This window comes from Trachymyrmex cornetzi, unplaced genomic scaffold, assembly GCF_001594075.2.
Source record: "Trachymyrmex cornetzi isolate Tcor2-1 unplaced genomic scaffold, Tcor1.1 scaffold1093, whole genome shotgun sequence".
NCBI lineage: Eukaryota > Metazoa > Arthropoda > Insecta > Hymenoptera > Formicidae > Trachymyrmex > Trachymyrmex cornetzi.
Genome location: NW_017295646.1, coordinates 104,954 through 122,134, shown reverse-complemented (window position 1 = coordinate 122,134; position 17,181 = coordinate 104,954). Strand labels below are relative to the sequence as shown.

The following is a 17,181-nucleotide window of genomic DNA, read 5'->3' as shown; positions in this document are numbered from 1 at the left end:
AATGTGGGCCAAAAAATAAAAATAAAAATTTGCGATCATCCTCTCTCCGTATAAGAATAAAATAACTAAAATAAAATCAATTTTAACGTACAAGTGCGGTGCATTTGTACATTCGCCTCGCACGCGCATGACTTTATACGTGCACTGTAACTATCATAATTACACACGACATAACATAAAAATGGGAGACAAATATTTTTCATTCTCGCGACGGAATAAAATTGGAAGAAAGATTTAAAAGTTGGCTCAGCGTTGCATATATCGATACAGAACAAAAGTTTTCGCAGTTAAATAAACGGAGTATTGTTCTGCAATAAAGTAAACGCTACAGGTATCTTCAAACGGTACTATAAAAAACGATTCTAACGATCCTCAAATTAGATGAATTAAAAATCACGGATATCATTGATGTATAAATATTAGAAACTTCTGACAAAGTTTTATACATCTGCAGTATATTTTTATATCATTGGGGATATCTGATGTTTGAATGAGGATGAGAATCGTTTCTATACATTGTGACTCTTTGAATATTCTTCTAGTTTCATCTAATATACATTTCGTATAATATGTATACGTATATTATATGCAGTTGCCAGACAATGCCACATGAATTTTCATATGACTACTATTTACGTCAGTGATAACGTTTCTCGAAGTGAATTAATGTCCAATAGCGGTAGAAATTCACATTAAAGGATCATAGATGCGTAAAACACGATCCAACTCGAGCTCATCGTTCATATATTCGTAAATGTTAGATGTATACATATATGTACACGTATAACTATATGTATACATATATGTACACGTATAAATATTAGATGTATACATATATATATATATACACGTGTATGTTGTACTCACAGTATGATAAAAAATGGTCAGTGGTTGAATATGATTACGGAAATGTATACAAACAAAGTGAATAGATCAACTGAGAATGAAATTAGAGAGAAGCGCTTCGAAATATGAAGCTTTTACGCGATAATATTCCCGTCAATGCGATAAGTATCAAAGAATGACAAATGGAATTTTGTTGAATAATGATCTGATGCAATAAAATTACTAATATAATTATGTACCGTAAAGCCATTGACAGATGACTCAGTCAAAAAATGTTATAAGAGAATCACTTATCTCTGTGACGCCATATCACGATCTAAATTTCATTCAGGAATGTACTCAGCGGTACTTTGAGCAATGATTAGAATTATCGCTTAAGGCAACTTTTGCGCACCCCTTGTGACTGCGATAGCTACTTTTTGCATACATTTGAGTTCTCTTCTAAATGATTTAAGAGAAATGAACAGAAATACAATACGAAACTATAAAGAAATATTACAAAATTTTTTATATCAGAATTATGTTGTTCAGCAGGTAAATCTTAGAAAGAGAATAATAACAAATTTTTTCTAAACTGTATATCTCTTCCCTTGTTTTAAATATCGATATCATATCATCTCATCTTTTTTTTGTTTGATAATACAATCTCACGAATTCGAAATTCTGTATATTTCTGTCAAAAATTGTATATTTTATTAAATAAAAAATTTTTATATTTCTTTAAATATGAATTTTTATATTTTTATATTTAAATTTAAAATCCTTTCTCTCTCTCTCTCTCTCTCTCTCTCTCTCTCTCTGATATTGTTTTAGAAACGGAATTCAGTTATTATATAATGTTTGAGAGAAATATAATATATAATATAATAAAAAAATAATGTAATAAAATTAATAATTCAATAATATAATAAAAAAATTCGTTTATAACTTCGAATTTTATAACATCTCGTGTCTTTATTTAAAACTTTAGTATTGCTTGTGCACGAGGGATTGCGATCGGCAGGTTTAGAAAAATGTAAAATCCAGCTTTATAATTGCTAAAACAAATGTCTAACATCGTCAAAAATGATAAATTTAATGACTACTAAAGTGAAAAATGGTTCTAAAACATAGCTCTAACGTGTATGATATACTAAGAAATAGGACTTTCTAAAAAGACCTTTGGCTTTCTTTCCCAAGTTGGAGTGAAATCGTCGTCGATATAGCGCACTTGTGCGCATTCCATCAACACAGATTTTCAAACTTAACAACAATACTAAAGTTCGCCGCCGTATTATATATAAACGCGGAACAGTCCCGCGAATGCGATCTCCGACGCGGTGCAGAACTCGTGCAGAGTTTTCGTCATTTCATGCGACGAGACAAGAGCAGCATGTGCTAGCACGAATTACCTTCCATATCATCCAACAAGAAGTTCTTCTCTTCCTTTTTCACATTATTGCTCTTTGACACACCATTTCGTAATTTCGGTTCGAAACACGGCTGTAAAAAGAAACGAAATTATCCTGTTGACGAATTTAATTAAATTTATATAAATTTAGAAATAGAGCTTAGCACGAGGAAGATTTATTTCTCAAATGCGTCGAATCATATATTTGCAAATAATTATAAAATGATTCTTAAAGATGTCTTTGTAGAAAGTCTTATTCTTAATATAACCGTCGTTTATTTCAAATAACAAATATACATCGTATTTTTAAAGCTGCGAAAAAAATAAAACTATAACCGTTAATATTATCGTACAATTAACACTGTACGGAGAATTATAATTCCAATTTAGTTGATTGCTTAATCGGAATTTAACGATAAAACAGATTCATTCAGTCTTAATATAATTCGATCTTTGACACTGCGCAGGCAATTGAAATCTACGAGCGACACAGTTGCATTCGTAAAGGAGATAGCATAATTTGACTTTGTCTTCTCTTAAATGTTATAAGATAATAAATAAATTAATGCCGACATTTTTTCATCGTCAAAGTTAATTATTGTTACAAAATTAAATAAAATATTAATAATGTTATAAAAATATTTTAATGATTTTTTTAGTTATGTATAGAATATTAGAAATGATGTATTTATTCCTATTTTTTTTCCCTTAATATGAATTTTTAACTAGAGTGGAAAAAAGAAACATAAAAGCGATAAAGTAAAAAATTGTTGATAAAAAATGGCCATAAAAAATTGCTTGCAAAGCCAAGTGAATTACAAATAAATGATAATTAGAATGTCTACAAATATGTATGTCATACAAATTAATCGATAAGATAATCTCTTGATATAATACTAGCGCAATACTGTTCTGAAAGCCGTTATTTAAATGTTGCCAATAAGAAAGTTATTAAATAGCATGTAATGACAATTTCAAATTTTTTTTTTTTAAAGCAGAGATACGCAAAGTATGTAAAAATAAGTACGTATTTTTCGGCAGAATTAACTCAAAAATTCGTGCTCATAACTCATAATATACAAACTAATTTGATACTTTCCTCAAGAACTAACAGTATAAAAAGCTAAGTAAAAGTAGTAACTCTGAGAAAAATAGATATTTTAATCAGATTCGAAGTTAAAACATCGTAGAATTTGAATCGTATAATCGCTACCTTGTCAATCGAGCCAAATATAGTATCTTCTAATGACTTATTGTAATTACAGAAGTGCGATAACCGCAATTGCAAGGAGTCGCGATTTTGCATTCGTAGCAAAGTGTGAAACGCGAGGAGGATGGGCATCACGAAATTTGGTCTTAAGTTTCTTTAGTATCAGCAATGCTGACACGACGCATGTTATCAATTACATGGGGCGTTATTTAGAAGACATATCACTCACAGTCTCGCAGATATTCATGTTGCAGCAATTCTCTATGGTAATTTCGCACTGATTGTCCGGTATCTGCGGTCGGGATGTGAGCGGCGTAACGCCTTTACTGACCACATAGTGCCTCTTGATTCGTGGTCGCCTCCGTAATTTATTTATATAATAACTAAGTACGGCGATGATTAGAAGAAATAGGATGATGAAGGCTATGAATATTGGTAACAGAATGCCGTTCTGGAAACTGTTGGTAAGTGTAATTCTTTCGGCCGTTTGATTGAAATTTGTACACCTGTTGATATATAATGAGATATTGATATATTGCATTTATGTGTACATACCGATTACTTTTAAAATCACGTATTTTTTCTGAATTTTGTTAAACGACCTTATTATGAATACAACGATCTTATTAAAAATATTAATATTTTTTAGCGTAATTGTAATCTTTAAGCTTTTAATTATTATTCTATGTTATTAAGGCTGCGGTCCACTTAGCGCTTCAAATCTTCAACTGCCTCACCTCGGGAGGTGGGTTGGCTGGAGCGTTCACGTAGCAATTGTAGCATTCGAAATAGTAATGGACCAATCGGAGCGTAGCGTTTGGAGCATAATGTTTAGAGCATTTGGAAGAAGCAAGTGGACCGCAGCCTAAATGATATTGGAAACAGAATTATAAAATATAAAATGAGACATCCATTTTTAAGAAACATATACCTGCACGATGTTACACTGATGCTGGGTAATCTGACGTGATCGCTCGCGCAATAAATCGTGCAAATCTCCTCAATATCGTTCGGTTCTTCGCACCGGGTCCCTTTAGAATATTTACAGCTACAAAATGGTCTTCCATCTTGGACGGAACACTCGCCGTCGTAAAGGCAGTAGCCATTGCAAACATTTGTCTCGCAGCGGTCACCGCTAAACGTGCCCGTGCATTTGCATTCAGGAAGTCCGCGATGGTTTACAGTACATTTACCATGGAGGCAGTAATTGTGACAGAGAGATATTTCGCAAAAGGATCCAGTAAATCTGCGAGAAGAGAGATTAAGCGAATTTTAAATTGCTTATCAAACGTGGAAACACATATGTGTATATATAATTTAATGGATCATCACTTATTTGTGAAATTTTTGTATGCAACTACATATATAAATTTATGTTAAAAATTCGTACAATATTTAAAAATTAAATTAAAATGTAATATATATATTATACACTTGTATATCACTTTTTACACTTGTGAAAAACTAAAATTTCATCATTTTATATTAAATCATTAAATTGTGACAAATAGTTATAATCTGGCTCGATTTTATTCAAAATATTATAGTCTTTATTTCTATCATAAATATATTAATATAAAATATCAATAACATCTATTTAACTATCTGCTTACACCTGTACTCACCCTCCTTTGCATCGGCATGTATTAGTAGTTTTGTTCAGATGGCCATTTAGGCAGTATTTGGAGCTCTCGGTGGTCAAGTCCGATTCCTCCGTGCTGGTAGTTAGATTATTGAACGTCTCGGACGCCGGTCGTAAAGCGGGCACTAACAGGTTCGGTTTTTTTTCTCTCGTCGGTAGGATCTTCGCACAATCGATCTGACCGATGTTGTCACGCGTAACTATTCCGGCCGGATCAGCGTCCCTATTAGTAGAGTAGTACGATTTGAACTTGGACGGGGAATCTCCAGCCTTGGTGTTTTTCGGTATGGTCCAAATCGCTCTGTATACCCAATCGGACCAGTATATTAATTCGTTATCCACAGCCAGATAAACCGGCTGCTGATGCTGTTTATGGACCAACAATTCTCGTTGGCTGCCGTCCAAGTTGCTGCGTTCGATCTTGAAGTGTATCCCCTCGACATCATCGATCCAGTATAGCTTCTGTTCTGCGTGGTCAATCGCCACCGCCAAGGGCTCATACAGATTCTCTTTGATGACAATCATCCGATTGCTCCCGTCAAGATTAGAACACTCGATACTGGGATTTGACTTGTTACTGTTCGGCCAGTATATACGACTGAAGAAAAAATTTATCATTATTTTCAATGTTCTATCATTTTTTTTTGTTTGATACTGGAAGTAAATCATCTAACAAATTTATTTCATATTAAGGCTCTTGAGTAGTCACTTCAGCCATATTGAATCATGACGTCTTAAGCGAGAAATGACACGTTGATTTTTCTTGCATACTATTTGTAAATAAAGAGAATTGGATGAAACGAAATGTTGAGATCGCTTTAAAACATTTGTAAAAATGGATGAAGACTCTTCTTATTTTTCCTGATAATTAGTAAAGAGTCGAAAAAGACTCGTGAAGTAAAAATAGGCTACGCATGCGCATTGTAAAAACTATTTAGTAAACGCACTTTACGACTATTTACTGATTGTTAAGGGAGATAAGAATAGTTTTCGTCCATTTTTACAAGTGTTTTAAAGCGACCTTATTATTTCATTTCATCCAAATTCTCTTTATTCTCAAATGGCATGCAAGAAAAATGAACGTGTCGCTTATAACACATTTCTCACTTACGACGTCACGATTTAATATGGCTGGAATGAGTACTCAGGAGTCTTAATTCTTCGCCGGGTAAATTGGACTTTGAAAGCACAGTCGATATTTTGATTGTGAATTTTAATAGATAAATTTAAATATGTAAAATATATAAGTAAAGCAAAATTCGATTTCTATGATAGTAAAAATTAGTTGTTAAAGCTTTTTTTTACAAATATGCAAGAATTTTTTCAGATATGCAAGATTTTTTATACCGTTACGAACAATATACAAATTTGCGCTGAAGCTAAAAGACTTAGATTGCTGACGGAAGGTGCAAAATTTCACATGTAACTATATTTATAAATAAATTTGTTTTTCTCAACATAAATTCTTAAAGATATAAAATAAAGTTTTTATAATGTCTAAACTAGAATAGAATAAGATAAAATGACATCTCTTGTAATCTTTTTATGTGTGATGGTAGAATATAATATTTTATTATATATATATAAAAGATTTCTTTGACGAAGCAAAATGAACAGACAATCGGAAAGTTCCAACGAGAACAACGCCTTTTCTAGTATCACATTTTCAGCTGCGCTTTTATTTTTTTATTATAAAGCATTCGCTGACAATGCAAGATCGATGAATGTATTGGAAATTGCTGCGATAGCTATCCATATGAGATCCCGTCTCGTACTTTACTCTTTTCATTTTGTTTTAATATTATGCATAATTATTAATACTTATTTCTATTTTATGCTACATTGCTTTATTTGTGTCTAATCGTCAATATTAGAGATTCTCTAATCAGAATGACGTCTCCAATTTTGATGCGGTCATTTTTCAACTAATAAATAATACACACTACCAAACATTTTTACTGAAAAATGGCATCACCAACCTTAATCTTGACGTTATTTCGTTAGTCTAATTAGAAGATGTCTGATCAATATTATTAAAATAATTCCCAAATTATATATAATATATTTCACATATAATAAAATTAATAAAATTTTCTTTACTAAATTCAATTTCTTAGTAAACTTTATTAAAAATTGATATATAGCTTTAATGATTCTTTAATTTATTTTCAGAATTTGTATTTATATACTGCTATTGTGATTTACGACTTCCATTGATACTTGGCATTTCTCGATTCTACAAACGGGTCAAGAGATAAGAGGACTGATCCCTGTGACGTAGGACATTGTAAATGGCGCACCTGTTACACACGTCGAGGGCGATGCCACGTGGGCTGCTCTCGGTGAGATTGTGCAAAACGACAGGAACGCCTGGTTCACCGTTCTCCGATACGTGCATCTTCGCAATAATTTCCTTCACAGCGTCAATCCAGAACAGAGTGCGCGACGGTGTGTCGAAAACGATGCCGACGACGTGCATTCCGTTCTCTTCTACGCACACGCAATTAAATGATGTAACAGCGACGTAAAGACATCTCATAGATCGTATTTACATTTCAACACGCATTTCTTTGGAATTCTTTCCGCGCCAGAGATTTCCAAAGAGGAAGATACGCACAAGTATTTTTCAAAATGTTAATTTATGTGGTATCTTCGTTATAATATTTAAAAGGAGTTATTTCTATGTAAAAGAAATAGAAAATGAAGGATGTCCATCATCGATGACACTGGTCGCAAAAAATCCATTGCAAAGAATCTTTTCGATTTATCATTATGTCTGAGTAAATGACTTTTCATGAATAAAACCGGTTTAGTTGGATTGTGTGTGCAAATACCTAGAAAGCACGTAGAAAATTCCACGGAATTTCTTATGCATCTTAAAAATTCGCCTTAACAAGCGGAAGCGATTTCATTGGCATTTGTGTGAACGTAGACCATAAGAATTGCGTGTTCGCGTGAATTTTGATACCTTCTCATTTTCGTATTATAATGAACTTATCGGTAAAGATAGAACTTAAGTTAATCAATAAACGAGAAAATTTCTCAAATATAGAATATTCCACAAATATTAGAATCAATCTTATATAAATAACATTAAGAAAACTATTTAATGACATACATCTTTTTATTTCAATCTAGTCATCTCAAAGAATGAGCTAAAAATAGAAATTCTGAATCTTTTTGATGTTTTTAAAATATCCATTATTATCGAATTTGACCTCTTTATGGTAAATGAAGGAGTTAATTAGCGCTCTGTACTTACTCTTCAACAGGGGCGTTGACGTGAAATTCCTTTCCGTGAGGTCGTTGCTGAATATAGACACGTTGTTCTTTACGTCAGACAAATACATCGTTCGAGTGGTATCATCGTATGTTACTCCGGTCAGGGAAATGGCTTCTCTGATGCTAGCATGGCCCATACGTGTTCTGTTACGCGCGTAGAAGTCGATTTCGTTACCGATCACCACGGCCAAGTCTGCAGAAAGAAGAACCCATTAGAATATGATCTCAAGTAAGATGAACTAACCGAATAAAACCATTAAGACTTTCGAGTATAAGCTTTATAGTGTGCAAAATAAAATTTTAACTTTATATAATTCTCTATTAATCAGATAGTATCCATAAATTAAAAATAAATAACTAAAGAAAATTATTTTCATGCTTTTACAGTGTAAGTGAAATGCAGAAAAAATGTCATCGCAATTTAATCTACAAGTAATCGCTATTGAACATTTATCATCGATTAATCAGAAAGTAATTGATATCATTATTCGTCATTGTGTAATTACTACGTCAGATGGATCTTGTGGATCACTCGAGATTATCAACGTTAAAATATTGAATATCGTATCGAGAAAAAAAATCTCTAATTTCAACGATGGTATTTTTGCGCCAATTTGCGAGGAACTACGATAGCACGTCGCGCGTCACTTGAGAATCTGTTGCGTTTTCCTTGCGAAACATTTACGATTCGGTTTATTTATATCAAAAATCTTCTTTTCTTTTTAAAATAAATTTCATTTTTGTTACATTATACACAGAACTATTTTGATTTGTATGCCTAATATGCATTTCAAACTTGGTAATAAAATAAAATATTTACAAAGTAAAAGGTTTGATATGCTACGCGTATAGCACGCACAATTACAACCGCTGGACACGATGGAATTATTGAGTAAGTAAACGACAAAGAATGCCAAGAATGCCAAAATGACGGAAGTAAAGTGACAGAAAGAGAAGTAACGACTTCTTAAGTACTGCATTTTGGTATATTTACTTCATATACGTAAGCGTGCAATTCGATAAGATATCGTAACTGTTGCTTCTTCTTGCTTGGACAAAATATTTGTCGCCTTACAAAGTTACTACATTGATTGTTAATATGCAAGCTACCATAGGAAAAATACTTCGAGGTTACGACAAACGCACGCGTCGAGCATAACGTGAAAATTTCGATGCGAAATATTCTATCTGTAGATCCGAGTTAAATTTCACCTGCGCCTCGTATATATACGCGATTTTTTACGATTCGCTGTTCGGATCGGCGTTAAACTGCAGGTCCCAGATATCAGTGAATATATATACAATGAGGGACAAAAATTGCTGTTTCAAAAAAAAAAATTCTAATCGGTCAACTTGCACAAGAATTATCGCGCGTCAATGTAAATACGACCGAGTTACTTAGGTTCATCCAAGTTTTAGATAAATTATCTTGTTTCTTTCTATCGTTTTCCTCGACGACAAATCGAATAGAAAGTAATATGATCACGCTGTAATCGGTTATCATGAGGAAATGAACGTTCTAGCGATAACTGTTCCAGCGATCTCTCTTCTAATCTAGTATTGAATTTAGGCTCCTATTCTGTAACTCTTAATAACAGTGTCGCTAATATAACGACATCAATACTTGAATTACAGTATAAAAGTCTTATGTGCGTTTCTACTAATATATAGTTTAATTTTAACCTTGGTTCACCTTTTCTAAAAATTAGAGAAAGATAAAGAGTAAATTGAACCATGCAAGATTAAAGTTAATCTACATTGGTAAAAACGGACATAAAAGTACTTAAAATAAATAGATAGAGTTTTAGTAGATAAAAATTTATCTTATTTGAATATTTAATAAAATGATATGTTCAACATTGCAAACGGTGCAATTCATTAAATGCGCCCTATTCTCTTCGATGTTTCTTATAATTAAAATAAAGAAAATATTTCGGAGAGAAATAAGATCAGTGTGGAAAGCATAACTCAACGATAATAAAAGAGTTTTATTTTTCTTATTACCATTTTTATTTCTGATGTCTCAATCTCTTGCGACTTCGTATAATATATTCGTTATCGTTTATATATGCGAAATTAATACGGTTAAAAACTATTGCGGAGCTACAAATCTGTTTTTTTCTCCTTCACGTCAATTCGTTATGCATTATGCATCACGAAATATCGTAACATCGCACTCGATCTTTATCGTTTAGTTTTACTTCGATGTTATGCGTTATTTGTCCCGTCAGATACAATATAACGTTCATTGATCATATTTGGCATAAAAATACTATTCCATTATCCGAATTATTTATTTAATAAAATGAAAGTTGATGCTAAGAGTTGTATATTTAGGACAAAAATTCAGAAAATCTGCGTTCTAAATTATAATATCGACAGGCAAGGATGAAATTCCGTTGCATAACGGAATAACGATATTGGGAGTATTTCTCGAACTGTCGTTTGTTGATGGTTTTTGAAAGATTTCGCAAAAAACGAAAATCTGTACTTCCCGCAATTCGCGAACCGTTAAAAAACACGCGCGAACGAATCACACCTTTGAATGAAAAAACAAATTTGTGCAAATTAATTTTTCGCGCTTTGCAACGGTTCATTTACACATCCCAAGTTCGTTTTGTTACCAGACTTTGCGCATACGCGCAATTTTTGCATACGATAAAGCATATGTAACTTAACACACGCGTTCAAATCTCGATCGTCGAATGACGCAAAAAGATTTCGTTTTATTCGGCGGCAAGCAAAATGGTTTTTATTTGCATATTTTTTGTTCGATGAAAAAAAAGTATTCGCCGAGATATAATATTACATCATTACTCAAGGCAATCCAAAAAGTACATATCAACTAAATCAATTGTGCGATTTTTTTCAAGATTAATTGATCATCTTCGAGACCGTAAGATGCGTACTTGATTTTATTTACTTTCCGCTCAGTAAGTTAAAAAATATATATTCTTAAGACTTAAGAAACGACCGTATGTATGAATACATCAAATACAATAGAGAACGCTAACACGGTCAAAATTAGAATAATACAATATATAGTTTCGAATAATACAATATACATTCTTTATTGAATCAATTAATTATTTCAGATTGATTTAATAAAGAATTATATTGTATTATTCGAAACATCTAACTTTAATCGTGTTGGCGTTCTCTATCGTATTTGATATAAAAAATATATATTAATAATCGCATGACAGATAAAGAGAGAAAAGAGAGAGAGAGAGAGAGAGAGACTGGTCAAAAAGAAATTTTTAATAGTACGTAAATAACTGCGCGTTTCTTGATAGAAACGGATCTTCCCTGATTATATAATATTATTATTATTTATATTATCGTGCTCCACACTTTGATCTTTGACTTATACCGATTTTCCCAAAGAGTATCAACGTCAACTCTCAGGCAAACATATTATTGCGTATCGATTATGTTCCCGATTATCCGACGCGTATTAACAACTCGCCGAGATGAGAATGAACTGTTGAACTCGAATTTTTAGCGATCTTAATTGATTTCTATTGTACACGCTCTCTCTTTCTTTCCTCTTTCTGTTTCTCTCTAGTGTTGGTTAGGAACCAGAAATCAGATCAAGATACAGCAGCTAGCTTTTTATTTCCTGTTACACCGTGAACAAAATAAGGTTGCACAAGGTCTTGTCCGCTAAATAACATGATCCGTGGAAACGCGTCCGGACCTGAACAATAAGAGTTCCGGTTTTTTTTTTATGACTAAACTAATGTAGACTTTTCGTTTTAAAGGGAAATAAATATCTTTTTGATATTTGACGGAAATGAGACAGAAAATTCTAGTTCAGTATAGTAAAACTGAAGAATGATTTTACTGACGATCTAAAAATTTAACTAGATACAAATCTAATAATAATTTTGTTGGACCATCAAAATAATTATATAAGACGATCAAATTGATTGTTAGAAATGTCAGAATTTTTTGCATTAGTACTCATCGTGCTGGAAATTTTTACGTAATTATTTTTATAGTCCAACAAAATTATTTTTAGGTCTGTAAGTATTGAACTTTTAAACGCTTGAGCAAAACTTTTTTTCATAAAAAGAAAATCTAAGAGGAAAAAGAGGATAATTGGCAGGAATGTCGTACTTGGTATTTTTGCGTAATTGTTTAATGATACAACAAAATAATTATCAAATATGAATCAAGTTGGACCTTTAAATACTTGAGCAAAATCGTTCATTCCATACGCAAAAATTAATCTAAGAGGAAAAATAAGATTGCTAGAAAAAAAATTAAAACTTGTTGCATTAGTATTCATCGTGCTTGAAATTGTTACGCGATAATTTAATGATGCAACAAAATAATTTTCAAACATGTATCAAGCTGAACTTTTAAATACTTGAGCAAAATCGTTCTTCCCATCTAAAGAAAACGTAAAAGGAAAAGAAATAACTGCTTCTCTCTCGGTGCCTAAAATTCCACTAGGAACCCCTATTGACCCCCACGACCCCGTCTCTCGTTTCCCATTGACGTTCGCGCGTATGGGTGCGCGTTCGTCATCCCGGTAGCGCGCTGACATTCGTTACGTAAAACAGACGTAAGGACGAGCGTGGGTGGCCGATCGCGTAGCACCTGGTGATAGGCGACAGGTCAACGTGGACGCATATCGCTGATCACTATCGCGTTTCATTCAACTTTTGCGCGTTCGTCGCTTTCGCGCGTAAAGAGAATTGCCGAGTACAAAAGTGGCGTACGTGACGGGCTGCTGCGGGTGAATGGAGTCGGCGCTCGTGCACCAATACGAGCGCGCGCGTACACACGTACGGATGCACGGACATGGACCGGCCACTTGTGTGCGGTGTCCGCCGATACCCGACTCCCGTACGATTCCATCGTACCCCCCGGTATTTGATCGGCTGTTACCGGCCTATGTCATCAGGGATGATCGCGACTGATCGTCCCCACGTTACCTGTCACACGTACGTTAATGTCTCTCTCATAAACTTACCCCAGGACCGGGCGTACGTTGTGACCACGAGGTTGCATAGCAGGCAAAGCGTGCTCAATAGGAAAGATCGCGTCTTAACGGAGATCATGACTGGCAGTTGTTCGGCATTCGCGTGGACAGACCGTGGTGTGACGAGGAGCATGAACAGGCGACACGGACTCGCGTATCCCTCTCTTTCTGTCTTTGGCAAATATACGTGCCGAGAAATATCAAGCACGTCCTCACACCGTAGCGGCTGTGCGCGAACTGAGGCCAGGCAATCAAGCCGCGTCGCCGTCGCCGTCGTCGTCGTCGTCGTCGTCGTCTGCTCTGCTCTGCGCGCTCCGCTTCGACTTCCGAGCGCGGCGATGCGATGTGTCGAGGCGCCGCGACGTGCCAAGGCGCCGCGTCCCACCGTGGACGCCAACGGACGCCAACGGACAGCATTTAGTCCCAAAGAACAGAGTGTCATTTCTAATTCATTGCTTCCTTCGTTTCTTTTGCTCTTATCAACTTGAGCAGCTGCAATTTTAATAGTTTCATATTACAAGTACACGATATTTTTATTTTAACTTTAATTATTATAATAATATAAAGTGTGTTACGCGCTCTGATAAGATACTCTTACTTAGTAAGCCGGAGATACAATTGATAAATAGATTGAAATCTGTTATTCCCTGTTTTTGTTACTTGCTCTTTTCAATTGTGCATTAGGCTTTAATGGATCAATATGACAAATATTGAGAGTGTCAGTTTCAAGATCTTTTTGTTTTTGAAAAACAAAGTTTTTTAGTCAATATGTCAATATTTTGAATTATTAAACTTTTGTAATATTAATTTTGGTGTAATAATTGATTATAGAAGAATCAAAAATATTTTCTTTTTTCATGTTTTTTTCTGCAAGCGAGAATAAAAAATTACATTTTTAAAAAATTGTTTTAGCAAAATGAGCGATATTCTAATCCTGAATTTTTTAAGAAACATTAAACCAAAATATCTGCTTGTTTTTTCCTCTTCATTTTATATAAAAAATGTTTTATCATGAACTTTTTATAAGTTTATTATTTTTCTGCACGATCAGCTAATTTATTGCCAAAAGAATCGGTCGTGTTATAATACGTTCTTTAACTGCTCCGTGCTGTGAATCGAGTGAATTGTTCGCGGCGGATCGCAGGTCACTCTATTAATTTCTTCATAAGGTCAAGCATTTTAATCACTAATTGGTAAACGCCCCGATTTATTAAACTTGATTAATATACCTATCCGCGTATTATGCGCGCGCATAATATGCCATATCATTTTAATTTATTATTTTCTATAACGGATTTATCTCGAATTTCAGAACGGCTCACTAACTGCACTAATGCTCTTTCGTGCATCAAACATAATTTTTTTAACACGTTTCTCTCTAAGGATCTATCCAGACAAATTTGTATAACAGCATAAAGAAAATTATACAATCGCATTTCACGTGTGTCTTTATAATAGAAATGTGATTGGATGATTTTCTTTTCATGTATACGTTTACACAAGTTTGTCTGGATAAACCTTCAGCGAGCTTCTCTTTCAGCAAGTCACGGTGACATCTAATTCCTACGCATAAAATAGAATTGCAGAATAAACTAAAGCTGTAATCAAATTATGTAATTACCGTAACAAACACTTAAATGGAGGATTCGCGAGAATCCGTTTAATCGTACGAGAGAACGTCATTATATTGACTGCTTGTGTACATCGTCTTAGGTCTATCAATCAACCGTTCTATTTTCTACGACGCGCAACTCGGAGCGGATATTGGAGATGAATTCGAAATTGGTTGCGGGATCGATCGTTACGCCATTGTACAATCGCGTGCGTCGGCTCGTGGCCGGCACGCGCTAATTTTGCTCTCGCGCTTCCATTTAAATGCGCCGAGTCCTTACCTTCGGCTTTCGCCATTCAAGAACGCGAAAATTTCATCACGGATTACGTGTGATTTAAAAAGAAAAGAGAGAGAGATCTTTCGACCGGTCTTTTTACCCCGGATCTATAATATATTTTTAAGCCTCAAGCCATAAGGAATGGACGAATCACAATCAATTATTCTCTTCGCATTCGATTGTAGTTGGTCAATTTCTTACGGCTTAAAACTTAAAACACCGAGGACGTAAAATATTCTTTCTATGAGTTGCAAAAAACTGAAATAACGCAATGTGACAAATTGACTACTGTATATTTATTGTTAGATCACGAAGATAATTACGTAGATATTGGAGCAACGTTCTGTTTACTAAAGCATTTCTTTAATCTGTTTTCCGAAACTATTAATTACTTGAATTTTCGAAACACATGATTTCGCATCTCGCCTGTTTTTATTAATTTATAATTTTTCAGAAATTAACAGATAATTAACTTAAAAAATTTACAGATAATTAATTAACTTAATTATATATTGTAATAAAGTGAACACACACACAACTGTGTTAATATAATAAATTAATACACATTTTTTATTTTTGTAGACGATGTCGTTTGTACAATAACATTATAATTGAAATCCAATAATTAATTTTCATAACAGCATTACATATTACACGAAATTTTAAGTTACAATTCACAGCTGATAAACTTTTATCACAGCCCGCTATATTATCGACGCAAGGTTAACATTTTATGCTCCATTCTCTCCGTTTTAAATATTAAAAAAGAAAAGAATACGGTAAAAATAAAAATATTAGGTATTATAATTGATTAAACACTTGTAAAAATTAGAAACGATAAAAATTCCGTTCAAAAAATGTCTATAGTCAATAATTAAAAATTTTGCATATTTGTAAGTGATATGTTACACTTATATTTTATTTTATACGTTCTCAATCCCTTATAAAATTTCAGAATTAATAGTTCATTAAACATTTGATTTCATAATAAGACTATACATATTTCTATGCAACTTTATTATTTTAGAAATATCTCTTATAAAAAATGTTCTCCACACTGGAAGTTTATATTAAATGAATTTTTTATATAAGAAAGAAATACTTAAAAATAAATAAGATAAACGATACTCTTATAATATGCCAACGTTACGTAAAATATAAATGACATGTGAATCGAGGGAAAATTGGGAAAGCGAAAGTCGTCGGCGGGAATATCGTTCAGTTCAAACGATAAACCTCGGAAATGTAATGTGTTGATGTGACAAATATATCCCAGAAATAAATCGCACAGCGAGTAATTACAGTGCAAATTATAAATATTTCTAAACAAGAAATAAATTAGAATCGCAACCAAGTCGTCATAAAATATCTCACTATTCAACCATTTGGTTTCAAATCAAATAAAACGTCGCACCCCAAAAATAAAACTTGCAACTTGGATTTTTTAAATCTCTTCGCTTTTTTCAATTTACAATTAGTTAAATAATTACATTCTTCTTGAAAAAAAATATATATTATGATTTATGAGACGTTCGAAAATGTTTGTCTCTCTCTTCAAGAAAGTAATCAAAATTAGTGAATCACGATCATGATTTCTTTTCATTACACATCACTGACTAGAAGAAGGTAAGAGAGACGGCGCGAATAATTTTAGACTGCTCGAGAAATAACAAAATTTAGAAGAACTTGTGATCTTATTTATGGAGCAATTCGATCGACGCTGTTCATTCGTTTGAGATATCAGGACGACGCCGATGGTGAACGCGAGGAAACGCTGGTCAATGGAAAAGAGTGCGGGAGCGGCCCGGAGTGACAACGCCGAGTACTAAGCAAGGTAGCAGGCAGGAGAGACGGCGTATATTATTGATCAATAAAAGTGGCTGGTATGAGCGCCCGTGCCGGTGGCGGCGGCGGCGGCGACGGTGGTGG

The 17,181-nt window shown here is 33.7% G+C and overlaps 1 protein-coding gene across 1 annotated transcript; it reads right to left on the bottom strand.

The window, feature by feature from the left end:
• Positions 1 to 1,797: 1,797 nt before the first annotated feature.
• On the bottom strand, positions 1,798 to 13,663 carry cue (Low-density lipoprotein receptor repeat domain-containing protein cueball). The gene is made up of 7 exons (XM_018508329.1): positions 13,355 to 13,663; positions 8,351 to 8,563; positions 7,389 to 7,578; positions 5,072 to 5,686; positions 4,378 to 4,692; positions 3,676 to 3,952; positions 1,798 to 2,328 (listed from the first exon to the last, which is right to left on the bottom strand). Exons 1-7 carry the CDS (start codon positions 13,494 to 13,496, stop codon positions 2,224 to 2,226), a joined length of 1,857 nt encoding a protein of 618 aa, XP_018363831.1. The 5' UTR covers positions 13,497 to 13,663; the 3' UTR covers positions 1,798 to 2,223.
• Positions 13,664 to 17,181: the final 3,518 nt, after the last annotated feature.

Coding starts and splice junctions, on each gene's coding strand:
- cue (XM_018508329.1), bottom strand. CDS start 13,496: ATGCTCCTCGTCACACCACGGTCTGTCCACGCGAATGCCGAACAACTG. Junction 4,693..5,071: donor ACATGCCGATGCAAAGGAGG/GTGAGTACAGGT, acceptor CTCTTCTCGCAG/ATTTACTGGATCCTTTTGCG. Junction 3,953..4,377: donor ATCAGTGTAACATCGTGCAG/GTATATGTTTCT, acceptor ATATATCAACAG/GTGTACAAATTTCAATCAAA.